The sequence below is a fragment of the Crocodylus siamensis genome, chromosome 12 (genome assembly GCF_052110815.1).
Source record: "Crocodylus siamensis isolate JL-2025a chromosome 12, ASM5211081v1, whole genome shotgun sequence".
Lineage (NCBI taxonomy): Eukaryota > Metazoa > Chordata > Crocodylia > Crocodylidae > Crocodylus > Crocodylus siamensis.
In genome coordinates, this window is record NC_143406.1 from 9,487,869 (window position 1) to 9,514,861 (window position 26,993).

The 26,993-nt window shown below is 49.5% G+C and overlaps 1 protein-coding gene across 3 annotated transcripts; it reads left to right on the forward strand.

Annotated features, from left to right (window-relative positions):
* Positions 1-1,115: 1,115 nt before the first annotated feature.
* On the forward strand, positions 1,116-24,369 carry H6PD (hexose-6-phosphate dehydrogenase/glucose 1-dehydrogenase). 3 transcript variants are annotated; one of them, XM_090024145.1, is made up of 6 exons: positions 1,116-1,186; positions 6,571-6,707; positions 10,275-10,931; positions 15,166-15,283; positions 17,508-17,777; positions 18,664-24,369. In XM_090024145.1, exons 3-6 carry the CDS (start codon positions 10,305-10,307, stop codon positions 20,019-20,021), a joined length of 2,373 nt encoding a protein of 790 aa, XP_089880271.1. In that variant the 5' UTR covers positions 1,116-1,186; positions 6,571-6,707; positions 10,275-10,304; the 3' UTR covers positions 20,022-24,369. The 3 variants fall into 3 exon arrangements, with proteins under 3 accessions (XP_089880271.1, XP_089880269.1, XP_089880268.1); XM_090024143.1 differs by lacking the exon at positions 6,571-6,707 and having other exon boundaries at positions 1,121-1,186; XM_090024142.1 differs by lacking the exons at positions 1,116-1,186; positions 6,571-6,707 and adding an exon at positions 1,204-1,315.
* Positions 24,370-26,993: the final 2,624 nt, after the last annotated feature.

The following is a 26,993-nucleotide window of genomic DNA, read 5'->3' on the forward strand; positions in this document are numbered from 1 at the left end:
CCCTGCCCGTACACTGGGGGCTGAGGCCTGGAGGTGGGGGGCAGCACATTGGGCCCTGGGACCAGTGAGGGGCAGTGGGTCAGGGCTGGCCATCAATGTTTAGAAATGGGTCCTGCTACAAAACAGGTTGAGAACCACTGCTCTGGTGCCCTTGCACACCCCTTGGATTTCTGCTCCACCAAAGTTTAAAACCAACTGCCTGACGATGGCAGCAGCATTTCTACTCGGGCAGTGCTGAGGGGTCAGTTGACTTCATGGCTCATCATCATGATCCATTCTCCAAGATTGGGGATTTTGACTGGGCTGTGCCAGTCCTGCTGGGACCAAAAGTGGAGATCCCTGGCTAGCGGGTCTTGCCCCTCCACTCGGGGTCAAACCGATCACCACATTTGGGGTCAAGAAGGACTTTTACCCCACCATCAGATTGGTCTGAACTCTGTGGGTTTTGCCTGCCTCTGCAGCGTGGGCCCTCTGTCTTGGACCTCTTGGTTATATACTGACAACATTTCACAGAAGCAGGACGTTGGCTGCTGGGGTTGCCCTGCTTTCCCCCTGCCAGATTCAGGTGTCGGGTCTATGTCGTGCCAGGGCTGACAGCAGTCTTGCGTTGAGTGTGGATGACAGAAGCTGCAGGACAGTTTTCATAGGTGCGAGGGACCTCAACAGACCATCGAGTCCGACCCCTGCCCTGGGCAGGAAAGCGCACTGGGGTCAGATGACTCCGGCTGGGCACTCGTCCAGTGAAGGTCCCCAAGGTGGGAGGAGCACCACGTCCCTTGGCAGCCCGCCCCAGACTTTGGCCGCCCTCACCGTGAGGAAGTCTGGCTTGGACGGGGACGATCCCACCGGAGAGTCGCTGCAGGTACTTGGGTAAATATGAACCCACCGCAGTTTTTCCTCTTGCCTGGCGGGATTAGATAAATAGCCGAGTGCTGAAACGTAAATAAAGCCGCTTCCTTGCAAACCCCAATCTGTTGCGACACTTTGGAGCCCCCTAACGCGTGCACCGCCAGCTTGCAAAAGCCCCGAGGCGAACAACTCCCACAAACCACCACCTCCCCGGCCCCCACTACGGCCCGGGGTTTACTTCCGTGTGCGCGGGGCGGGGCAGGAGGGAGCACTTCCGGTTCCGTCACCTCTGGCGGGCCGGCTTCCTCCGTGCAGCCGCCGGGCCCGGGGCGGGGAGGTGAGTGCCTCACGCTTGCACCGGATGCGGGAGATGTTCTGCCCCCGGGTCGCCCCCTCTCCTCTGCCCCCGTCCTGTCGCTCGGGCAGTGGGATGCAAGGCAGGCCACGAGCATCCCATGCGGCCTGGGTTAGTGGCATCCGTCCCCGGGGTCCCCTCGCTATTCTCCTACCCCTCCGTGCCTGGCCGCCGGGGTCAGGCTCCTGGCTTGGTCACAACAGGTGCTAGGAAGGATCAGGCAGAGCTCATCGTTGCCCAGGCTTGCTTCTGATGCTCAGGCCCAGGGGCAGGCACTTCCTGCCGCGGCTGATCGACGTGCGGCCTTGCAGCACTGGGCCGGGCGCGTCGTGCCGTGGAGCCAGAGCGGGCACCGGACACTAATTCACCATGCGGGGTGCAACCTGTGCTCTGTAGACCAGTTATTTCGGGCGGAGGGCCGCTTGCTGAGTTTTGGCAAGCCAGAGGGCCGCACAACAGGCAGCCAGGGGCAAATAAATATTAATTTTCTAAGTTTTTTAGGGGCCGCATTTTACCCACCCCTGCCGCAGACTCTTGGGAGTCTGTAGACTGCAGGTAACCCCCGCTTAGCGCTCATAATTGGTTCCTGGAAAACCGAGCGTTAAGCAAAATGAGCGTTAAGCGAAACCGAAAGTGTTGGATGACCCAAGCAGGTGACCACAAGTGTTTTTAATGCCCCCAGATGGCGACCGGGCGCGTTATAGCGAAACGTGCTGAGCACTAAAATGCAATCGGGTATCAATTTAAAATGAGCGTTATAGTGAAATAGCGCTAAGCAAAACAGTGCTGAGGAGGGGTTGCCTGTATGTCTCAGGGGTCTGTGAAAGACGACTGGTCAGTCTGAAGTATGTGAATACGCACATGTACAATTCAGGGGGGCCACATCTCCATTCAGAATTTCCAAAGGGATCCACACCTCTGTTCAAAATGTTTTAGGGGTCTGCAAATGAAAAAAATGTTAAAACCACTGCTCTACATTAATTATGTTGTCATCCCTACAGTGTGGGGGACTGAGGTCTGTCCAGTTGCGACAAGAGCTACAAAGACAAAGTGCTGTTTTGTTCAAATGACTGCTTTTCTTAGAAATGTAGAGGGCATGATTTCTCTGCTCGGCACGGCCCCAGTGCAAGACAAATCTGTCTTTTGTTCTGGCAGAGATCCATTATTGTTGTTTTATTACTTGCATTACTGTCATGCTTAGAAGTGCGACTCATGGACCAGAACCCCACTGTGCTAGGTGCTGCATGGAAAAACACTCCTTCCCTTGGGGTCCAGATTGCAAAGATCCCCTTATAATTGTCATGCTGTACTTTCCTTCTCTGTCTATTGGGTGCAAAGCTACTCTGCTCTCTGCCTGACAGGATTAACGTAGTTAACTACCTGTCTTTGTGTGTACACTAGCAGCCCAATAGGATACTCAAGGGAGGAAGACAAGCGTGGGAGAATATTTAGCCCAGGACTGTCAAACATGGGCTGGATCCAGCCTACAGACCTCCCCTGTTTCCCACCTCCATCATACCTGATCAGACAACTGCTCCACCCAGTCTGGGACCCACACAGTATGGATCTCATAGTAGCCAGAACGGATGCTGCATGTGGTCAGCCTGGAGTGTATGCACTGGCTGCCCTGGCAGGACTGCCACACACTGTGCTGGCTGTGGGATGTGTGCCACACACAGTGTCTACTCCAACTGATCTGGGATCCATGATCCACATGCTGCTCACAGGTGCTGCATGCACTGGGGGTCCAAACTTGCTGGAGCAGGCCCACAGGTGCTGATGTGGTTGCCATGTGCACCAGTGCTGCTGCTCTGGCTGGACTATGCCACACACAGCGTCCATTCTGGCTGTTCAGGAATCTGCGCCACACACAGCACAGGTCCCAGAGCAGCTGGATCAGCTGGTGGATCCTGTATGTTGGGAAAGGGGAAGGGATCTGTGGGCCTGATTTGGCTCATGGACCAGCTCTGTGCCACTCATCTAGCCCCATGAGAGCCTGGGAGCAATGGCATCCAGGGTGAGAAAGTCCTTGACTCAGTAGCTGGCTTCTGTTTGCAAGTGATCTGAATCTGAAGCTCCACACGTGCAACTGGGGGCGGGAATCCTGGACACAGGTGTAGCATTACTGCCAGTGGGGTGCCACAGTGGACCTACTGGGAAGACCAGCTGTAAGGCCCTGATGCAAAATCCATCAGTCCTGCAGCTGTCAGGGTGTGTGTTATTGTGGGGAGATTGTGGTGTAGTGCAGCTGTCTCATGACCCTCTCAAGGAGTTGATTTGTTTTGTTACTTTTTGGAAACTTGCCTTTGTAAATCAAACCAAGCTCCCTTTAACAAGCTCCTGGAAGGAATATTATCCCAGGACACAGGTGTTCTTGGATCTGTAATCATGGTATGTGGACTCAAGTGTTTGCAGCCCTGTATTGGGGTTGAAAGATGACTCTCACTCTGTGTGGGCGGTATCTGGTTTTGTGTCAGGGCCAGGGAAGAGTTTTTTCCCCTTCATGATTGGATGGTGGGTTTTTTGTTCAGCTTCCTCTGAAGCATTGGTTATTGTCCACAGTAGTGGCCAGTGGCCCCTAAAGGGAAGAGTGTTGGCTGGGGTGCATTGGTGCTTCTGCCAGCACTTAGAAACCTCTCTGGTACCTGGCAAGAGGGTCTCTGTCCTGTAAATGGGTTCATGCCAGTCACTAGCTTTGGGGTCAGGAAAGCTTTTTCCCCCAGGACAGTGGCAAGGAGTGCAGGAGTGTTTGCCTTCCCCCATAGCATGAGGTGTGTTGTTTTTTTTTCCCCTACCATAGCCAGAGGATTTGGTGACTATACATTAGCCTAATAACTTCTATGCTGCCACTGTGGTTGGACATTGGAAGTACACTTGTCTCCTGTGCTGCTTACCTGCGGCCTGCTATGGGGTATTTTTGGTTTTGTTTTCAGAAGGTGCCCATGGCCGAAGTATGTGAGAGGCTGGGGTGGTTGATTTTTTGGGTTTCTTTGGGCAATGAAGAGGACTGGATTAGATCGCTTGCAAGACCCCTTCCTGGCCTATATTACTCTGCACTTGACCTGGAACAAGAGTGGAGATGCAGGGGCTTGTGCTGATTTAAGTAAACCAGATTTTGACCAGGTTTATTAGGCTGAACTGTTGCAGCTTTCTAACCTAGGTGAGCTCTAAGATTCCTCTCTCTGTGGTATTCTTGGGTGAGAGAAGCCCAGCTGGCTTTTCTTATCTATATTTTTAAAGTCCAGTTCAACAAACAGCAGCTGTAAAACAGGCTTGGTCCATGCCTGGGTGTTTTGCACCAAGGTAACAATCAATTTAGTACACCAGTATAAACCTTTAATGTAGGCAGACTTACCTTGGGGGAAAGCCTGCTCATAGCAGTTCAGCAAACTTGCTAAACTAAATGAAGCTGGTATGATTTAAACTGGTTTAAGTGGATCTGTAGTAGTGGTTTGCAGTGATGTTACTAAGTTGACTTCAAGTGATTTTAATGACAAGTTGGCCCATACAGACAAAGCTTCAGAAGGGTGAGCTTAGTGAGGTAGACATCCATACCAGCATCACAGGTTCCAAATCCTTGGAATAGGTAATGTTCCATGGCCTATGGTATGGAAATATTTCATGAGGTCATTAAAAATCCTGTTTTGTAAATAAGGGCTGTGGGGTTTGCCGGTAAATCCTTTCCTGGCCCTGTTTAGCTGGGGAACATGCTGTGTTCCAGGTGTCCGCAACCCTAGACCCCAGAGGTGGCTGCATTTCAGTTGCACCCTGTCTAAATAAACTTGAAGTTCTCTGTGGTCCCCTACGTGCATTGTCTATATTATATGGGAAGGAAGGAAATAGATACTGGTGTGAATACATTAGACAAGGTGATTAGGTACCACACTGTTGACCTTGTATGGCTGTCAGTGCTATTTGCTGAGTTACTTAAGTGAATGCACAAAAGTTACAAAGTAAAATAGGAAAGAGGGATGGAGGAATATGTAACAATGGATAGCTAGGAAGAGATGATATGAGGCAGATTTATGGGCTAAGATGCATCTTCTGGGACCTCTCAGGAGAAAAAAAATTCAGCTTGGACTTTTCTTAAGAGAGTAATATGCTCTGTGGTAAATGCTGAGGCTATCTCCTACTTCCACTTGCTAAATGTCAAGGCAGGTCAGGTTGTAATTGCCTCTAATTGGCGCTTGGGTATTGGGTGACATTCATCAGCTGCATTCAGAGGTCTAAAGTTCTCCCCTGCATTTAAAAATTCTTAGAGCAGCTGTTTCTGAACTGATCTCTCAGACCTGAAAGCCCTGCTGCTCAGCCTGAGCAAGGGATGAAGCATGCTGGCATTCATTGTACTCATGAAATAGCATTACAACAGCACCCCAAAACTTCTGTCACAATCAGGCTCCCTTTGTGCAAATGTTGTACCCGGCTGCAGGATAGCTGACACACTTAAATACACAACATAGCCAAAAAGAGGGGGAATGGGTTTTCTTCTTATTCCAGTTTTGCTGAAAAGAAACTGAGGCACAGAAAGATGACCGCCCTGTCTAACCCCATGAGTTGAACTGCTTTGGCTTGACTAGGATTGCCAAAGCATGGACTTGTAAAGGCATAGTTATGCCATATTGCATTGCACATTGTATTGCATAGTGTACCTTGGGGACTGCACAGATATAACTGTTTGGTAGAAAAAACTTACTCTTAACTAAGAGAGTTAAATTGATATTGGAACTGTGCATAGGCAAAGCTAAATCTAAATGATTTGCTCTAGGTCAGAGCAGACACTAAACTCCTGATCTGTGGAGACCTAATCCAGGATTTTAAGCACAGCCTCATCTCTCTTAACCTGGACACTTACACTTGAGTGGCACTCAGATGCACAGCGAGATCACGCCTTACATTCTTCTAACCTGTTTCTGTAACTGATACAGACCTTGAGCTGTCCTCTTCTTTAAATCTCTATAATGGGTCGGTGATCACTGTCAAACAGTTAAGTCTCTAGGACCTTGACAAAGCAGAAGGACTTTTTAGAGAGAGTTCTCAGAGGTGAATTTGCTTATGTGCCAATGTTTCACACTCCAGCCGCTGTCTTGGAAACAAGCAGTTGGCTTCTGGCTTTTTTCTGCTTCCCTCCCTCTCTCTGAAACACAAGATCAAAAATCTGCATGCAAAGAAAAAAAAATCTCTCTGGCCCTCCTTGTCAGCAAACATTTCCTAGCAATTTTGGCTGGGCTGAATGTGAAGCACTTGAAAATTACCTTTTTTCTGTGCTGGGAAGAGGAGGTTCTGCCTTGCTTCCCTCCCCTTTACCAGAAAGTGGTGAGTTGGCTTATTACTAAAACTGCCTCCTGTTTGTCTAATCTTTGATCCAGAGTGTTTGCTGGACCTCTGTGTGGGTTGTACACTCTGTCTCTGGCTACAGGAGAAGAAAAGTCTGTGTTGTCAGGGGGGTCCTCGAAGAAGCAACTTCCAGCTGAGTTAGTCTCTGCGGAGCTGTCGTGTTACTCAGGTGAGTCTGCTAGGTGGGTTTCAATCGGGTGTATTCAGGATGCAACAAGCAGGGGTTTTGCAGAGTTCCTTGTGGTTTCTATAGTGATTTAGGGAGAGCTGAGTGTGAAAAGAAGAGGTCTTTTCCCTGACCCATCTAGGAAGAAAATTGGACTCAAAAGGTGGGACTTGTTCCACTCACTGCAGTTCAGTGGATGAGAGTCCAGGCCTTTCACTCCCAAAAAAGAGAAAGATTTCAAGTTGGGCTTGTGGGGGAGAAAGAGAAGGACCTTTGCTCCTTTGAGCACAGATGTGGGTATAACTGGGTTGGGGCACTACAGCCTGCGATGGAGGGAGACACTTGCTGCAGCTGGTAAGGGATTCTGGGAGGCCGTGGAAACCCTTGATTCCTCTCTCTGTCTCTCTCTACAAAGTGCGTCCAGCTCTGCCCCATTTACTTCTCCAGGATCCAGCTCTGACTTGTGCTGTATTGGCACTGCTTAATGCATTCCAGGAAGCTGCCAAGCTCCAGCTGGGTGTCAGCAGCTGGGGGAGGTTTGGGAATTTATTTTTCCCCTGAGCATTTATTCTACAAGCTCTCCCTTGCTCTGTTCCTCCCCTCAGCTGCAGGCCTGCCCACTTGAACTCCTTCGGAGGTAGCTTTACCTGCACTGTGAAAATACTCCTGATTCGCAACAGGCGCAGCGGAACGTGGTTTGAACAGCAAGCCTAGCCCAGGATGATCTGCATTCAGCACAGAGCAGTCAATCTAGCAGTCGGACACTACTTCCCCCCCCCGACACCCGTAGCCGGGGCCAAGTAACGGCATGCATGAGCCAGAGAGAGCACAGTGTGCTCCCCTGATTGGCACCCCATTCTGCTGATGCTTTGAGAGTGGTTGGAGTGGACTAGCGGAGAATAGACAGCAGGATGTGGGCTCAAGGGAAGTTGGCAACATTAAATGAGGCTATGGGCAGGGAAGAGAAAGATCCTAATTGCAAACTGTTCCCTTTTCATGCAAGGATCATGGCAGGGCCAAGCCTTTCATTTGCTCCTGCAGTGGCCTGAATGGGAAGTGTTGGAGCTGCTGATACCAGAGTAAACAGGCTTAAAAAATAGATATGGAAGGTCCATGCTTTGGAGGGGCAGTGCCTAGCCTTCAGAAGTGCAGCCTTTCTTTTGGCCCATTTATTGTGTTTGTGGAGAGCGAATGTTTCCTCTCGCAAGAGGATAAATCAGATGGGCTGGAGGAAGGCTCTCCACAAATAGCTCTGACTTCAAATGTACACTTGGCTTCTCAAGAAGGGGGGGTTCTTTCCAGCCCCAGTGAGAGTGGAAATGGCGCCATCCTTTTTTTTTTATTTTAATCTCAGCAGTTTTGGCAGGGTTGGGAAGAAGGAGGTGCTTTGTATGGCTTGGGGGCTTTTTGATTAAAACTAAAACCTGTCCTTGCTGTGCAAGGAAGCTAGGCTGTGGGGCTTATTTGAGAGCCAGAAAGTAAAATAGACTGGGCTTCTTTCCCTGACCTCTATGAAACAAGAAAAATGTAATGGTGGAAAATAAATTTGCTCTTTTATTGAGACTCTTCATGACATGGTGGTCTGTGATCACAGGGCTTTAGACTTGACCTAGAAGGTTCCTTCCAGTCCCATGTTTCTCACTAAAACCTGGTATACAGTTTTAAGTTGATATAACTATGTCAGGAAGGGTTGTGTGTGTGTTATTTTGCATGCATGTACAGTGGAATCCGTACTGTAGACACAATTGTACTAGCACAAAGATGCCTTATATTTGGTATTGCTCATTCTCCTTCTTGTACAGAAATAGCTATATGTGTGTAAAGTACCTCAGTACCAGAAGAACTGCATCCATACTCTGAAGATTGTACTGCTTCCTATTCTAGTATCATTAAAAGGCATGACTCTAGTGCAGACAAGGACGAAGTTTGAAATGCCAGTGAAAGCCCTTGATAATCTTAGCTGGGCTGTCATTGTGGCTGCACTCCAAGAGTGTACAGTCCTAGGAAACTAGGTGAGCAGAGCGAGATAACAACTGATGCAATAGCTTATGAATAAACTATTGTGCATAAACCTTGTGCTGTTTTCATAACTTGTCATTCTGCATTAGCCCTCCTGGGTTCCTGTGCACAAAGAACAAAGCGCCTCCTCCATCTGAAGACAACTTGGATTTTGGATTAGGGAATACAAGAGCAAGAAAGACTAAAAGAAGATATGTTGGGGCTTTTTTTCCAGGCAGTGCACTGTGTGTGCCTCATTTCTTACCGGGTGCCAGTTCTGCAGGCAGGCAGGGTCCTTAGAGAAGTATAGGTGCAGTACATGGTGCCATTGCTGCCCATGCTAGTGGCATGAGAGCTGGTCCCATAGCTAGACAGGGTTGTTGCCAAATGCTCCCTGCCTCGCGCAGTCCATTTCAATTTGTTAGAACCTGGTTCCAAGCCCTTTTCTGGAATGTAGATACACGAGCCATAAACTTGCTGTGCATTACAGATGCAACGCAAACAGCCAGAGAACTGGAATTGCTAGTTGCAGTGCCTGTCTCTGAAAATGCTTTGACAATATTGACATGAAGTGATGCCAGAATGGAATAACAGGCCAGCAGAAAAGCCCTGAGCAGGAAGCTGTTGCGAGCGGCATCCTGCTTGCATGGACACACATGTTCATTCATAGCAGAGCCTGAAATCTGCATGAGAAAGGACTTCAGTTCCAGAGCCCAAAGCCATTGACCCCTTTGATAACCTGGCTCGTAGGGGGAATGCTTATGCAACTGTAAGACAAGGTTCTTTCGGGAAATCTGATACCTTTTATTAGGCCAACTCAAATAGTTGGAAAAATTCTTTGCAAGCTTTTGGGTACAGTTATCCTTCGTCAGGGAGAGGAAGCATCTGCAGGTGGTCTGTGCTCTGCCCAAAGAACCTTGTCTGCCTATCTCCTTAGACCAGCACGGGTACAACCTGCACCCATGCAACTGTAAGGCATTTGATGCCAGTGCTGTTTTCTGCTTCATGCTTGCTCCTCTTGACATGATAGGGAATAATCTGATGGAGTCTCTGGGCCTTACCATAATACTAGGAGTGTTTGGCAGTAATCGAAGACTAGCTGTAAACCAGGGGTAAAGCAGCAATGCTGTACTGCACCTATGCAGCTTCACACTTCTGTGTAGCCAGCCTTACACTGTTGATCATGTTACAGGTGTTGGTCCCCTGCCTGCATCCACCAGCAGAAGCTGGCCCTTCCCATGGTGACAGAAGCCACCTTGTTTATGCCACTTCCCAGATTCTCTCCATCCTCTTTTTGATTAAGGTCTTTCCTTATCAGGCAACTAGGGCTGACTCGGCAAAGCAGAGATCACTCCTGCCTACAGCAAATGTTTATTGCCCTGCAATGACTTTGTCCAAAAGTACAGCTGATCTGCCTTTGCTGTGTAACTGTAGGAGGGAGGGTGTTAAGGGAAGGATCCAGGTGAAAGTTCCCGCTCTTGTGCAAGATCGGTTGCTTGAGGTTGCCTTGTGGTTTCATATGCTGCAGCACCGAGGCCTGATGTATTTCCTTTCTCTTCTCCAAACCTCCAGCTTTACCAGAGCCTTGCCTGCACCCCAAGGATGCTGAGGACAGTTCTCTGTGTCATCTTCCTCTTGAGAGCCCTGCCAGCTTCAGCTAATGAGTCCCGAGGCCACATCTCCGTGGTCTTGCTGGGTGCTACGGGAGACCTGGCCAAGAAATACTTGTGGCAGGGGCTGTTCCAGCTCTACCGGGATGAAGTGAGCAATGGCCACAGCTTCACCTTCCATGGGGCTGCACTGACGGCACCCGAGCCAGGACAGAAGATGATGTTTGAGGTGCTGAAGAATCTGGCATGTCCTCCAGATGAACACCCCACCAGGTGTGCTGTGCTGAAGGACCAGTTCCTAAAGCTGAGCCAGTACTACCAGCTGAGAACTGCAGAGAACTACACTGTCCTGAACAGGGAGATTGAGAAGCTTCTCGAGCAGGAGGAGCTGGAGGAAGCTGGCAGGATCTTCTACTTCTCAGTACCACCATTTGCCTATGCTGAAATTGCTGGCCACGTTAACAGCAGCTGCAGGCCACGTCCAGGAGCCTGGCTGCGTGTGGTACTGGAGAAACCCTTTGGTCATGACCTTGAGTCCGCCCAGCAGCTGGCTGCAGAGCTGAGGAGCTTCTTCAAAGAAGAGGAGATGTACCGGGTGGATCACTACCTTGGCAAACAGGTGAGGAAATGTGAAGCACTCAGTCACCCAGCTGGTCAGTATCTACACTTCAGCCTTCCATGTGGTGGTTGCTCTGGGTTGCCAGGTACACTAACCATCACCCCACAAGCAGGTCTCTTAACTTGCTGGAGCAATTATTGAGGCCTGTGTTACTCCTCCAGTCCCAGCCCATGTCAACCTGAAGGCATGACGCTCAAGCAGATTTTTCTGTTTCCCTTCTCTCTTCCACTAAGGGATTCGGAACCATTTATGGGCCTCCTACTCTTAGGATGTGATTACATGTTAGAGCTACCAGGTAATAATACTAAGGAATGTTAATCTGTGTTTAAGGTTAACGAGTGCTAGTGATCAGTCATACATTTGGGGTTAATACCCTCTCTAATGAGCACTGTTCAGACCCATTGCTAGAGGGCTGGCGAGCAGGGGCAAGGTTAGAGGTGGTCTGTTCCATGCCTGTCCTGCTCACTGGCTCTCTAGCCACACTGTAGGCTAGGGAGAGTGGGGAGGGACCCCCATGCTGCTTGAATCTACTCCCTGAATTGGCCTGCTGCCCCCCATCAGCCCCCAGATCCTCCTTCCACCTCCTCCCTCCAGCAATTGCTGCCCTGTCACTGTAGTCAGCCTGACAGCAGTGCAACCAGCCTGACAGCAGCGATGGTAGTGGTCATGGGGGTAGGGGGGTGCCTGCTTCCTGCAGCCTTCCCCCCACACACACCCAGATCCAGGCTCAGGTGAACACCTCTCCCCCGCCCCCCCCCCCCCCCCCCCCATAAGTGCTGTTTGACTCTAAGATGCCTAGAGGGCATTTAGCACTAGTTCACAAGCCTTGCTGGCTGCCTGTACATGCCACAGGGGTTTAATTTGATTAGGTTCTCCCTAAATTTAAATGGTGGATTTTTAAAAATACCACTTAAATTTAGGGAGAATTAAACTGAACTGAACCCCCATGGTGTGTACACAAGGGTGGGGGCCCAATCCTTACCTGCCTCTTCAGCAGTGGGGGGGGGGCAGGGCAAGCTGCCAGTAGACCAAGTGATCCCTGAGCTGCGCAGAGCTCCCCCCCAGGTGGCACCTTCCCACTTGCACCTGACTCAGGCGGTCCCGGGGCGGGGTGCTGCAGCTGCGGAGGGAAGCACCAGGCCCTTGTGCAGCTCAGGCAGGCTGGCAGGCAGGCTCCGGGGAGGGGGGAAAAAAAAGAATTAGGCTTACTGCTTTTTTTTTGTTTTTTGTTTTTTTCAGTGGAACCTGCCTGCACGGGCTGCCTCTGTGTCCCACAACCCCTGACCTGCATGGGGCCCACCAAGCCCTGAGTATGTTGGCTTCCAGCACCCTGTGCACTGTTGCACTTTGTTAGGTAGCAAACCTCAGAGGTGTTTTATCTTGCAACGTAACAAAGTCATTTAAAGTGGAACATACCACTGAGCATGCAAACAGTAAATCCATTAAAGTGGCGCAAAAGGGCATTTAAGCCACTTTAAAGGCCAATTTTGTGGTGTGTACAAAGGCCCAATGTGTGATCATTCAAATTTTAAGTGCTCTTAACAGGGTTTCATTGTACTGTGTAATCTCACCCTTAGTTCCTAGTCTTTGTCCAAACTGGAGTGTACTTTGCCTACTGAAAGGGAAGCAAGTTGGCTTGGGGCCGGGATTGGATTCAGTTCCCAGGCCTCCTGGATTTAGTTCCCAGGTCTGCTTCCCAGGTTTTGGTCACTTATTTGCCCTGTGCCTTGGTTTCTGCACCCCTGGGTAGTCTCTGCTTGGGGGTGGGGTTCAGAGGCTGAACAGTCTCCTCTCTATGAAGTACCTTGAATTTTTCTATCAGTATCACAGTGTACCTCGACCCAGCTGCCTCCCTCTGGTCTCTAAGGGCATCTGTCTTTCCTCCTGATCCCAGGCAGAGCATGATGAAGCCTGTCTGCTGAAGGGAGCGAATCCAGCCTGCTAGTCCCAGCAGAAGCTGCTCGACCTTGCAGTGACCGGCTGTTCCTCTCCCCTTGCAGGAGGCTGCTGTCCCAGGCTTCAGTGGGGCAGGCAAGAGGCAGACCCTTTTTACACCAAAGCGATAGTCAGGCCTTTCTCTCTCCCCCTCTTGAGGAGGTGGCTATATGTGTGTCGGGGGTGCTGCATGAGAGACAGAGGCACAATCCATCTGGTCTTGCAGCCAAGGTCAGGGCTTTGATTTCGCTGAATAAGGAAACCCTGCCCCTCTTGGACCACAGCCCCCTCGTTACAGAACAGATCAGCCTGTTAGAGCGGGGTTCTGGAGGAGTCTTTTTATTTGATACAAGGTGGAGTCACTTCTTTATTTAATGGTCAGCTGGTTTTTCAAGGGCTGGTTTCTCTGCATGTGTGACTGCAGCAGGGACCTGGTTTTTCAGGGGCTCATGCCTCTGCATGACTGCAGCAAGGGACCATGGAGGGAGCAAGGTTGGAAAAGCAGGGAACAGAACCCTGCAGTGGGGGAAGAAAGGGTGTGGGGCAAGGGGGAGAGCAGGAGACAGATTGATCAGTTGGTTCACTTATCACTGTTCCTCTGTTCCCCAGCCCCAGGTAATTTTGGCTGGGAGGCACAACCTGTGTTCGCTCTCCCCTGAACCACACCTCCACACAGCTGTGCAGGCCACATTCAGCATTGTCAGATTTAGCTGGGAAAATACCAGTTCCTCCATAGGTGCAGGGCCAGCTGCTGATGGGGAAGGCAGGTGGTGTGTGGCATAGAGAGATTGTATCAACTCACCCTGCCTCAGTGACCTGGAGTTCAGCAGCCAGTGGAGAGGTTTCCCTTTGGCTGTCCTGGGCTCTTTCTGGTAAGACCCCAAGAGTGGACTGCACTTCTGGTGGCCCACTGTCCCCTAGCCCCATCCTCTAAATTGTAAATGTGCTGTCAAGAGATTGGGGTCGGGGTGAGGGTGGGAAGGGGAGTTGAGGGGGTTGGCCTGTCCAGGAACCATTCAGATCTGAGGGCTGCCTGCCTGCAGTATGGATGCAGCACCTCGGGGAATCAGCCCAGAGTTGCAGGGCTTGATTTTTCTGGCCTTGCCCTCTCTATCCCAGTCACTTCCCAGGGGGTCCCAAGGAACTCCATGTGGTCCCTAATGCATCTACAATGCTATGTACACCCACACCTGCAGCTTTAGCACAGAGACAGCTTGTCTGGGAATGGCTGGGCCACATGCAGGAACTGGTGGTTGGCTTGATGTGACTCTGTGTCCCTGGGTTTTCATTCATCTTATTTCCTTACAGGGCTTGTGATTGCAGGAAGCACCTTTCCCTAGGGAGGTAACTGGCATCGGCTCAGTATTCATGTCACAACAGTGAGAGGCAAAATGACTTGCCTGAGGTCACCTGGCCTGTAAGTGGCAGAGCCAGGAATAGAAGCTGGATCCCATAAGCCCCTGATGACTGTAGAGCTGCACAGACACTTTACTGCGGCTCCTGAGCCTTGGTTTCACTCTCTTGGGTCAGGCGGCCAGAAGTCTCAGATGATGTCCTTCCAGCTTCTACCTGCCTTAGTCAGCCTGCTGATAAGGCATCAGTTTTCATAGCCATGATGGATACTGTGAAAGTCTCTCTCCCTCCCCCTGAGCACAGGGCTTTCAGGACAGTGCTGTATGTCATAGTGACTGGGCAGCTGTGTGGCCCCAGAGAGAGCACACTGAGGACACCTTGTCCTTGCCTGAGTGCGGTGTGACATCCTGGTTTGGAAGTAGCCTGTCCTGTCCATAGTGCTGCGTCCTGCTCCCAATCACAAAGGTGCATGTCTGGCTGCAAGGAGAGCTTCTCTGCTAGAGCTTAGATTTCTTTTTTCTCCAAGTGAGAGCAGATGGCTTAGCGGTGTAAGCATCTGATTTGATGCATCTCAGCTCCCTGGAACCATACGTTAGAGTCCCAGCAGGGTCTGACTCAGCCCTTTGTCCTTCTGATGGAGACAAACTGAGTGTCTTGCAGTTTGCATACATCTTGCAGGTGAAACCTCAAAATGTTTGCTTTGTTTGGGGAGACCTTTCACGTTTGCTCTGGACAGGCGCTGAAGACCCCATCATACTTTCCACAAGCATCAGACGTTCCCATATGTTCATGTGAAGATTTCCCTTCCCATGCTGCTTGGAACAGGCATGTGCTGCCTCTGCCTCAGAGTCGCTGCATGTTAGTGCTATGGCATGGAGGGTATTGTAGAAATGCTAGTGGATTTGAATTTGTATTGATACCTTAATGTGTTTTTTCCCCTCTACAGGCTGTAGCCCATATCTTGCCTTTCCGAGACCAGAACCGACAGTTTCTGGACCCAATTTGGAACCGGCATCATGTGGAAAGAGTGGAGATTGTCTTGAAAGAGACTGTGGATGCTAAAGGTCAGTGAGCCAGGACTGCAGCAATTGGCTGAGCTAACACTGGAGAATTCATCAAGAGCAGAGAGATATTAGCATATATCTGCATGAGAGTGACTCCTGTGACTGCAGCCTACAAATGCAAACGAAAGAGGCCAGGCAGGTGTCTGAGTGATGCCATTGGCACATAGGAGACTTTAGTTGGTTGCCGGTCATGGCTGATCCCCCTCCATGCTGGGAATAGCAGGGAAGAGAGTGGTTTGATCTCCTGGGGTAGGAAGCCATCAGGCTTTGAATATGCGTGGCTGGGAATCGGACAGTCCCATCCAGAGCTCAGCTGAGAGCGGGGAACCTGCATGCTGCCTTGCCCTCTGGCAGCAAGGCTTGGCTGTGTTTCAGATGCCTGTTTAGAGCCAAAAGACCCCAGACCCTGCTGTGAATGGACTGGAAAAGGTTTAATTTTGTGGTGACTCTGCAGCCATGCCAAAGGTTCTGTGGCCTTAGGGCCTGCCTGCATGGCCATTTGCTGAGCCTAGCTTCCCATTGTAACTCTGTGCCTTTTGCTTTCCCCTCCGGCTTGCTGCCCCCTTGTACTAAAACCAGAGTTGGAAGCATTTGTTCTCTGGAGGGAGGCTGCTGGAGCTTGGCTGATACTGTGCACCCATCTAGGCACATGTGCTCTCTCCCTTTCTGGAAAAAGCCTTGCAGAGCCTGGTGCTGCTGGTGTGGGTCTCCTGCTGAAGGACACGGCTGCAATCCCTCTCTGCAGTGCTGCAGCATACTCTCTGCAGTGCTGAGCATAAAGCACTCCAGGCTGCGCTGCCACCCACAGCACTTCCTGGGATGCCAGGTCCCCTCATTTCTGCAACATCAGGACTGCACCTTCATCCCCACCCTGCCCCCCACAATGCTAATTAATGCAATTCTTTAAAAGCCTTGAGTAGTCCTGGGTTTGGCAGCTCATATCTGAGCCAGGCCCCTTCATAGGAGAGGGAGAGCAGTGCTGCCTGTACCTTGTCCTGTCTTTCCTTCTCCCCCATCCCCCCCCCCCCGACACTGCACACATTCGGTCATTTTTCATTGTATGACTCTTTCTCTGTGCGTCTGCCGTTAGCAGCTTGGCTCCCAGAGAGTCTGCAGCATTGATTACATTAATGAATGTGCCTTTAGATTAGAGTGAGGGAGATGAATGTATCAATAGGGGAAGCCCACAGCACTGATGCAGTCTGCAGGGCTCAGCCTGCTACAGACCAGCTGACAGAAGGCTCTGGTTTGAATAAACTGTTTTAATAGGAAAGTGTCTGTCTTCTCTCTCCCAGCCCAGTAAGAAGCCAGCCAGGGGTGGGGAGAAAACAGAGGGCTTTATGCACTGAAGTTGATCTCTCCTGTCCCCCAGGGCATGGGGTAGGCACACAGCCAGGGCTGCAGGCAGCACAGTGGAGTTTTGCTGCCCCAAGTGAGCAGAAGAGCCCCCTTCGCAGGATCCCAGTTTAATGTTCTACTGGCCTCTTCCACTACTGCAGAATTGCTCAGAGTGACTGGGCATTTGGCCCTTTTCTATTCAGGCTTTCAGGTGGATACCCACAGCAGCAGACATTGTGGCTCCTGCTGGCCTCTATATCTGGCCCCTTGATTCGTTGGCAGTATTGGTACCATGAAGCAGATACCCTGCACTCCACAGTCTGGTCTCCGCTGGCTCCTTTGCCCAGCTCTGGGCCAGATGTCAATCATGGGTGCTGGACCAAGGCTTCAGGAAACGCAGAGCTGCTCTGCCAACCCAGTGAAGTGAAAGCTCCCTGCTCTTGGCCTCAGGAAGCGCTTGGTGAGACTGGTGACTAAAGGTGGCTTCACACTGCCCTAGCACCCAAGGAAAGATGGGATGTGTCCCCACCTCTCTGACACTCTGCTCCTACCCCAGCCCCAGGCTCTCATTTCTCCCTCCAGAAGGATGTTCCTGCTTCTGCTCTGTTGAGGGCAGCAGCTCCCCTGTGAGTCCTTTATCACCTGCAGCAGCTTCTGCTAGGAAGCCTTTCTGTAGTGGCTGGAGCAGATTGGTGGGCTGGTGCGAGTTATTGATCTGCCCTTAGACGCTGGCAGCAAGGCCTCCTTTTGGTGTGGAAAGGTTCTCCGTTGTTATTTCTCTTTACCCTTGTGGCACAAACATTCAAGCTACTTGTCCCAATGCAGAGAGAGTTTGCACAAGGAGCTATTTTCCTGGCTTAGTATCATGCTTCTTCTTCACACACAGGCCGTGCCAGCTTTTATGAGCAGTACGGAGTCATCCGTGACGTCCTTCAGAACCACCTGACTGAGGTCATGATGTACCTCGCCATGGAGCTGCCAGCCAACATCAGCAGCACCGAAGATGTTCTTCAGCACAAGCTGCAGACCTTCAAGTCACTGCAAGGGCTGGAAAAGACCAGTGCTGTGATTGGGCAGTATCAAGCCTACACCAGCCAGGTGCAGGAGGAATTGCAGAAGGCCCAAAACTATTTCAGCATGACGCCAACCTTTGCAGGTGGGGGCAGCCCCAGGCTGGTCACTTTTGCTCCATACTAATCAACTAGCTTGCTGAATTCATCCCTCTGACTTTAGTGATCCAAGCTCTTTGCCTGTCATCTAGTCAAGCATTACTTAAGCCTTTTCACTCTTGCTAAGTCTGCTGGTTCATGACACAGGCTACAGCAGAAGTTACCTTTAAGCATCACCTAAAATTTTGCACATGTGCTGCAAGTGAAGGATGTGGGTGGTGGAATGGGAGATGAGCTCTGAAGTTCCATCCATCACTCAGGGTCTGTTTCCACTTCTGTAACAAGGGGACAAGACCTGCCCTTTGCATTCCTAGGGCTCCCGTCACAGTAATACCCAAGAGCCCTAACAATCTAATACTGTCCCATCTCACAGAGAGCAGTGCAGGCAGGTTAACTAAGAGATCCCCTGATAAGAAGTGCCATATATGAGCTGGCTGGCATTATTACTATTAATGCCTATGAAATATTTTTGATGGTGAATTCTACAGTGGTTTGTTACCTGTCTCACTTCTTTGCAGATGAGTGAGATGTCCCATGCATCTGAAGGATAAGGACTGTGGGTTTCTCTGTGGCTGGTGGGTCTCGGTTCAAAGCTGTCTCTAGCCATAATAAGTTTACTGAATGTTTAAACTTGGCTAAAAGATGCATCCCAGCTGGTCTGCAGAAGTGAGTTTCCTAAGTGGTAGCTACATGATTGATAAAGCTGGGTTGGATAGTTTGGAGAAAGCAAGGCAAGGTGTTGGGAAGGCGATGTTTGCTAGGGTTTATGTGACCCAGGCAAAGAGAATGGTGGGCAGCCATACTCTGTCCCGTTGAGTACGCTTACCCTGAACTTTGGGCCCCAGGCATCAGTCTGTAGTCATGTCATTTCAGGTGTTCTGATTCACATGGACAGCCTGCGCTGGGAAGGAGTTCCCTTCATCCTCACCTCCGGGAAAGCTCTGGATGAGCGGGTAGGCTACATTCGGGTCCTCTTCAAGAACCGTGCCTACTGCACCCAGAGCGAAGCCCTGAGAGATGCAGAGCATAGCCAGTGCAAAGCCAAACAGATCATCTTCTACATCGGGCATGGGAAGCTGAACTCCCCTGCTGTGCTGGTTAGCCGGAACCTCTTCAGGCCTGTCATGCCAGAAGGCAGCTGGAGGGAAGTGACGGACCGTCCTCAGCTGCATCTCTTTGGACAGCCACTGTCTGATTACTATGTGTACAGCCCTGTGAAGGAGAGAGATGCCTATGCCATGCTCATCTCCAGCATCTACCATGCCAGAAAGGATTTCTTCATTACCACTGAGAACCTCTTGGCTTCCTGGGAGTTCTGGACCCCACTGCTGGACAGTATCTCTCATCAGGCCCTGCGACTATACCCAGGGGGAAGGGAGAACCAGCATCTCCTAGACTTTGAAATGCTGGGCCAGGAGCTCTCCTTTACACTGGCAGAGCCAGCTGAATTTCTACATACCAGCAAGCAAACTCCAGATGACTACCAAACCATTCAGACCAAGTTTCGGAACAGCTCGCTAGTCTCGGCCTGGCCAGAGGAGCTGGTTTCCCAGCTGGCGTCGGACTTGGAGGCAGTGGCTGCTCGGGCTGTGGCACGCTCTGGCGAATTCCACCTTGCTGTGTCGGGCGGCTCGAGCCCTGTGGTCCTGTTCCAGCGGCTAGCAAAGCACCACTACGGCTTCCCATGGAAACGCACTCACTTGTGGCTGGTGGATGAGCGCTGTGTGCCACTCACCGACCCCGAGTCCAACTTCTGCAGCTTGCACAACCACCTTCTAAAGCATGTCAGGGTGCCCTACTTCAATCTCCATCCCATGCCAGTGCGCCTGAACCGGCGGCTCTGTGTGGAGGAGGACCAGGGGCCAGAGCTGTATGCTGAAGAGATTGCGGCGCTAGTGACCAATGCCAGCTTCGATCTCGTACTGCTCGGAGTGGGTGCCGATGGGCACACGGCTTCCCTCTTCCCCCGTTCATCCAGTGGCCTTGGAGGGGACCAAGCAGTGGTGCTGACAGAGAGCCCCATCAAACCCCACCAGAGGATGAGCCTCAGCCTGCCCTTCATCAACAAAGCTAGGCAGGTGTTCATCCTGATCCTGGGAAGGGGCAAGCATGAAATCATAACCCTGCTCAGTAGAGTGGGGAATGAGCCCAAGAAATGGCCCATTTCAGGAGTCAGGCCCAGCTCTGGCCAGCTGGTCTGGTACATGGATTACGAAGCTCTGCTTGGATGATCTCCTCTTGGTACATCCTCCCCCTCACTTCTCCCATGGCTGTCAGATCTCAGACTTCCTAACACTGTGCCTGCACTTAACCCATTTACAATAATGGCTCCTACCCCCAAGGGTCTCTTTAAGGCTGGGTAAAGACCCGTTGGCTGTAACATCTCCAACCTGTGAGCTGTAGAGGTGGTGCAGCTCAGTGTTCAGAGCTTGGGAGAAGGAGCCAAGAGACTAATGTTGCATTCCTGACTCTGCCACTGAATCTATTTTTGACCTTGGGCAGATTACTTCACTGTTGTGTGCCTCAGTTTCCCCCTCTAGACAGCGGGGTTAATAATCCTTACCTACCTCACAGGCATAATGTAAGACTTGTTTGATTCAATGCCTGCAACGTTCTTTGAGAGTCTCAGGGGTAAAATGCAAGGGATGTTACTGAATGCTCATGTTCAGCTCTGATCAAACAGCCTGGACTACTGCAGCAGCGAAAGAGCCCCAATCAGAGTCCTGGTTGGACTGTGCTACCATCCTGTATGTGCCAGCTTCACGCAAAGAGTAGCCCTCTATTTCAGCAAATCACTAACCACATTCCCACTCTGTTGGCACAGTCGTGGAAGCTGCAGGTACCAAATGACTGCACCTTGCGGTAAGCAGCGCTTGTGATGCAGGCACTGAACTGTGCTCAATGCAATCCCCAGGCTTTATAAATTGCCCTGGTGCAGAGGCTAAGTTTATCAGCAGTAATTGCTGCTCTGCTTAAGTGCAGAGCTGGCACTGCAGGAGGTGGAAAGGGAAGCAGTGTGGATACGTTCAGGCTTTCAGGATTACGAGACGTGCACCCAAAGCATTGCAGTTCAGATTCATTATTCTGGAGATGTGTAATTTGTCTGCAGCATTGTAATTACAGATGGAAGCAGCTTCCTGGCATGGAGATCAGGGGAGGGGAGTGCAAATAGTTGGAATCAGAATTGGGTTTCCGCACATATCCTGAGCATCTTCATCACTTGCCCCAGGCAGGGTCTCTTGCTCTCTTCCAAGAGGTGGAGCTGTAGCTTGTGAAATTTCCATTTAAAGTGTCCTGCAGTAACAGTCCCCATGCAGAGCAGCGAGGGTACTGCAGCACCTGCACTGCTTCCTGAGGCGGCTGGCTTAGAAGGCAAGAGAGTTTCTGCCTCCTGCATGTCTTCTAGCTTTTTGATGCACAAAACTCTGCTTGCTGTATCAGGACCCGTCTCTTGAAAGTACTGGAGGGGCTGGACGTGCCTGGTCCAGCCATGCGGGCTGAAAGAGGGGCTGCAGCCCTGTTTAGAAAGTGCTTGGAGATTCTTCAGATGCCTCTTTCCTCCTCCTCACCTCTTCACCTAAATTTCTTCTTGCCCATGAAGCTGCTACACCTTTATACAAGAAAATCCTCTAGTGACCAGCCCCGCTTGCTGTAACTGAAGGATGACCTGATGCATCAGGGAGCTCCCTGCAGAGTGTTGACTAACTTTCCCTCTTTGAATGAAGGAGCCCAGATAATGCCAGCTGCTCTGGGAGACTGGGTGCATCTACACGTGCAGTTAGCACGTAGCAATAAACACACAGTTTGTGCTGGAGTTTATTGCTTCCGGGCATAGTGTTTATACATGCATCCAGGACCACAGCATATTAAGCAGGGGTGGTGCAGCCCCAGCTGCCAGAGAGCCTCGGGGGGTCAGCCTGCCAGCCTGGAGCTGCTCCACCTTGGCTCAGCATGCTACAAAGGGGTTCAGGGGGGCTACAGTGCAGAGCTAACCAGCAGGTAGCCCATGCACTGTAGCAGCCTTGTGCCCCAGCCAGCCATGGTCACAGTCTACATATGCATTTCAGCACATTAAATAACTCCGCCATAGGACAGTACTTGTCTCAAAAAGTGCTATCCTGCAGTGGAGTTAATTAAGTTACTGCACCCTAATAGGGGAACATGTGTAGACTGATGTTTCACTGGGGAGCTAATTAGTCAACTCTGCAGTAAAGCATATGTGTGGATGTACCCACTGAGGTGATGAGATCCACATGTCAGGTGGAAGTAAATCCACCCAAGCACATCTGGACCATGGCAGAACTGCAGGGAACCAGAACAGGGACATCCTACAAGTTCCTGGCAAAGAGAGGGAGCCGGTATTGGCACTGCACCCGCACTTCCACATCGTTGCCCAGCCAAACTAAGGAAAGGGAGACTGATGGTTTTCAGAAGGGTTCTCAACAGGCCCCTTTCTAGGAAGGCTGGTTACTTATTGCTGATACCTAGATGCTTGCCATTAGAGAATTAGCCCTGTTGGAAACCCCTGTGGTGTCAAAGCCGCCCAGGTATCAGTCTGACTGGGAGGGTTAGGATACTTTCCATGGAAAGTCTGGGCTCTGGCACTAGGTGGCACCAGGACCCTGCAAACAGACATGGTAAATTGTGTGTATGGCTTTCAAGCGCTGCCAGACTAGAGCCCGCAACCAAATTAGGCTGCTCTTCTGACTGCCTCCTAGCTTCAGAAAGAGCATGATGAGATCCTTGGGGGTCTGTGCCTTGTGGTCTGATGACTGGGTGCAGATGGGGAGTATCAGAGAATCCAAGGTTGGAGTAAAGGAAGGAAAAGTCTTCCACGGGGCTGAGAGAGAGACTCTAGGGACAAATCCTGTCCTGTCTTGAGCCCTGCACAGTCCTGCTGGTGGAGCTCTGAATGGGGCCCAGTTGGCTAGGCCTGGTGAAAGTGTACCAGCTGGGCAGGAGTCTGTCCACTGCTGTTTTGACACAGTGTGGCGTCCCTGCAGGCTGTTGGGATTCTGGGAATACATTGTGGGGTGGTAATAAAAAGTGCCTCAAAGAGGGATGAGATGTTTCTATGGAGTTTGAAGAGTTAAAACTGAAAAAATAGAGCGGAAGGACGTACGGGCCGGTGCTTTCCAAAAAGAAAAGATTTTAAAGCATTTAAAAACAAAACCTGCCACATTTACGAACATGACAATGATGCCGTTACAGTTGGATTTATAAAAACACAGTCCTGTCCGATCTCTGCTGGCTCTCATGTATCAGACAGCCAAGAACTTGTCAATACAGGCCTGTTAATTGGGATTAAAGTAGGGTATGACTTGGAAGTGGTATGGATGCTCTTGTTCTGCAATAAAATTGACTATTTCAAATGATCTTAATCCACCTGATTAATCCTCTTAATACAAATTTATAGTAAAAAAAAAAAAAAAAGGCCTGACCTAAATCCACAAAACAAATCCAGTTTGGAACTGAGTGTAGGTAGTTCAAGGCTCAATTTTTCTTTCTTAAATAAGAATAGCTACATGAGATATAGCTTTCGACCGGTTGTGTGCACCTGGTATGTGGGAAAAGGATTTTAGAAAAAAGAGCACACCAGTTGTGTAAGGATACATGTTAACGACTATTGGAAGTACTGGCTGCAACAGTTTGGAGTTTTCCCTCCAATTCAATATTGATTTTTTCCCCCAAATAATTTGAATAACTAAATAGAGATTTTCACATCTTTAGGAGGCCGGGTTTTTCATTTTGTATTTGAAAACTGAATTCCTTTAAGTAGTTTCAAGTTGGGCACCAAAAATCACCAGTAAAATGAAAGGTTTCCCTTGATAAAACTCCATGAGAAACTTTGTAATAAATATTTTCAATACTTTTTTCATTACATAATTGTTCTCTTTTCTATATCTTTGTGTTCATTTTCAGCAAGCCTATTTTGATATCTTGCTCAGGGAAATGTCCTTTTCAGAATCATCCCTTTTGAACTCTTCAATGCTTTGTTAACAGTTGTTTGCCAAATAAAAAATAATAAGAGTGGGAGATAAATATTTTTAAGTTTCTGAAATGTGTTACTAGCAATAGACTGGATGGGGGACAAATGTAAAACCAGCAGTTCAGTCACTGAAAAAGACAGTACATTAAAAATTTACTTTGCTCAAGGCCATGGAGTTGGAGTGCTGTTTATATTTCAGCAAACGTACTAATGGAAACTCGTCAAAGTATTTTTTTCAATGAACAGTATGTTGGAAATGGTGTGAGCAGGTGTCCTTCTGAGAATGTATGTTAAAGGTCCCAGCGAAGGGAAGCCCATTGAGTGGGTCATTGCCAGCAATATCTTTTAAAGGAAGAACAGTTTGTAACTGTGTTCTGTATAAAAACAGTGATGTGGTTGTTTTGTGTGTCACAGAAATCTAACACTGGAAATACCCTTTTTCACATGGTACTTTTTTTTTTAATAGATCAAGTTGTAAAAATTTGTATTCGAATTCCTGAATTTGGTTTTGTGATTATGCTTTGTGATTAACAGAGGCATATATTTTTAAATAAAAATAAAATGCTTTTCATCAGTAAAATCCTCTTCCTGCCACAAACTGCCTTTCGACCTGTTTTTATTCATGCAGTCTCGAGGCCAGCTTCTGTTCCATCAACTAGGCATATATGTTGATTTAGCGACCCGAGTGCAATTCTTTTCCACCCCGTTCCCAGCCTGAAAATCAATTAATGCATCCACTTCTGTTACACCCTATCCTCTTACCCTTCAAGCTAAAAAGCAGGAAGGGGGAAGAGGATCCACCCACCTTTTGCATTAACAGGAACTCTGACAGGGTGGGATCGAATTTGGCCCATGGTGATTGAATTGAAACGGTGGTCCTTTCACAAAGACTGCAGGCCTGAATCTGCAGGGGAAACAACAAATGCTAGGCCTAAATGTTCAATAAGACTCTTCATTTTGACTCTGGTGTTTTGCTCACCTCACCTGAGCTGACTTCGACGCCAGGGGGTTCAGAAAATGGTAGGTATACCCTCCCTTTACACATTAAGGACCTTTTCAGGCATGATGTTTGGCTCTCCAAATCACTAGTCCTTTCTGAAAACGTAGGCTGCAGTATCCTGAAATCATTAGTTCCACATTATTAGAGGAAAATACCCAAAGCACCGATAGCATGAACTTGGTAGATGCTACTGCCATAGCATATAGTTGCTTAATAACAGAGCTGTCTCAGACCTAACTGACCCATTCACGTTCCTCCTTGTGCAGCTGAACTTTTAAAACCATTGTATTGTGACCTAAAGGGTCTGTGCTGGTCACAGAGTGATCAAATCCAGCACCAAAGCCACCCCTGTGTTCCCTGCTCTGAACAACAAAGTGCCTGTGTTCAGAGCCAGCCTCCTTGCTTATGAGCAGCATCTTTATGGATAAATAGATCATGGGCATGAAAGCGGTGTTTTGTTTCCCCCTCCATTAAGCAAAGCTAAAAAAAGACTTGCAGGGGCAGGGTGGGAGGGCAAAGCGGGTTCTCTTTGGGGCCGTGGAGGTAAAGCAGTAGTTGGTGCTCCTGCCTGGTTTTTGCACTACAGTATTTGGGCCCTTGCCAAGTTGCTTCCATTAGGAGGAGAAATGGATGACACAAGCGAGCTCTGCCTTCGCTGCAGACCTGCTGACACCCGGAGAACACACACAAAGGCCAGTTTCCTTGAACACAGTAGAAACAAACAGCAGCAGGCAGCTTCCTTACTCACACAGCCAGGCAGTCTTCCCAGTGCCCCCAAACAGGCTCCGACTCGTGGCTGACTCCCAAGGCCGTGCTCGCTGCTGCTTTCTGCTGCTTTTTCTGCTTCTCTCGCCCACTGCAAGCAGTCCCCAGCCTTTCGCAATCCATTTCAGGGAAACTCCAGATTACATAACTTCATTTCTGGTGCATCTCACTGGGCAGGCCATTCTCTCTGGTATTGTTTTCCTGTAGTTTGCAGTAGTCTTTAGCCAAGAGAGTAATCTTTAGCCTGCTTAGCATACTTATCAGCACAGCTGAGGCCTGTGATTGCCTACAGATAAAAGACCCTCTTGATGACAGTTATCAGCATCCTCCCAGCATAGCTCTGTCCATCTGAAATACCTATTCTTGCTCTGTCTGTCTGAAATACCTATTCTGTTACTGTGTAGAACGGTCCTCCCCAATATACTACCTGCTCCAGGCTTGCACGGGAGGACAGCAGAGGGCCACTTCTAGCAGCCCTATACTGTTTCTGCGGTGAAGGAATTCTCTGGCCTCCCTCCCTGTATAAATTGCTAAAAGATAATTACAGGTCACAGTGAGATTCAGGATTGGCCTTATAGCATCAGATGCTATACACTCATTTAGCTCCTTTCCATTCCTCTGAATGCAGAATAACTGTAATGAGCATTGCAGCATGTGCTATATGGAGAGGACAGGCTATTCAATTCACAATCAATACAAGAGCCACTAGTTGATTAATCCATGTAGATTTGTGGCAGCTGACAGCAAGGTTGAACAACTCTGCTATGGGGGAGAAGCGCAGCTTCAAATGTGTCATACCCTATCAATAAAGGGAATTACCGTTCAATGGCTATCACTGAAGACTGACATTCAAAGCACAGGGTCACTAAGGCCCACCCGTACACAGTTAGCCGAGATGCTGCTGATTAAATGTAGTGAAACACTGACAGACAAGGGTCTTTGGGTCGATGTGGTATCTTTTATTAGACCAACTAAATAGTTGGAAAAGATGTTCTGTGCAAGCTTTCGGGCACAAACGCCCTTCTTCAGGCACAGGGAGAGTGCTGTTGTTCTGTGTTCTCCTGGATGGAATAGAAGCCAATATGAAAATCCCAAATGCTTGGCAGTGAAGATCAGAGGCCATGGGAGACAACAAGTAGGTTGGGGGAGGGCGGGAAGTGGGGAACATTGATCTGGTGATGGAATGTAACTGGTAAAATGTAGAGGTTACCTGGGTGTTGCAGCTGTGCTGGTCTAAGGACATAGGCAGACAAGGTTCTTTGGGTAAATCTAATCTCTTTTATTAGACCAACTAAAAATAGTCGGAAAAATTCTTCTTTGCAAGATTTCGGGTACAAATACCCTTCATCAGGCTGAGGAAGCATCTGCAGTTAGTCTGTGCTTTTCCTGGGGCATCTGATGTTAGGCAGGTTATGTGTCCAAATACCCATCTAGCTCCCAAATACCTGT

Coding starts and splice junctions, on each gene's coding strand:
- H6PD (XM_090024142.1), top strand. CDS start 1,211: ATGCGGGAGATGTTCTGCCCCCGGGTCGCCCCCTCTCCTCTGCCCCCG. Junction 10,932..15,165: donor ATCACTACCTTGGCAAACAG/GTGAGGAAATGT, acceptor TCCCCTCTACAG/GCTGTAGCCCATATCTTGCC. Junction 15,284..17,507: donor AGAGACTGTGGATGCTAAAG/GTCAGTGAGCCA, acceptor CTTCACACACAG/GCCGTGCCAGCTTTTATGAG.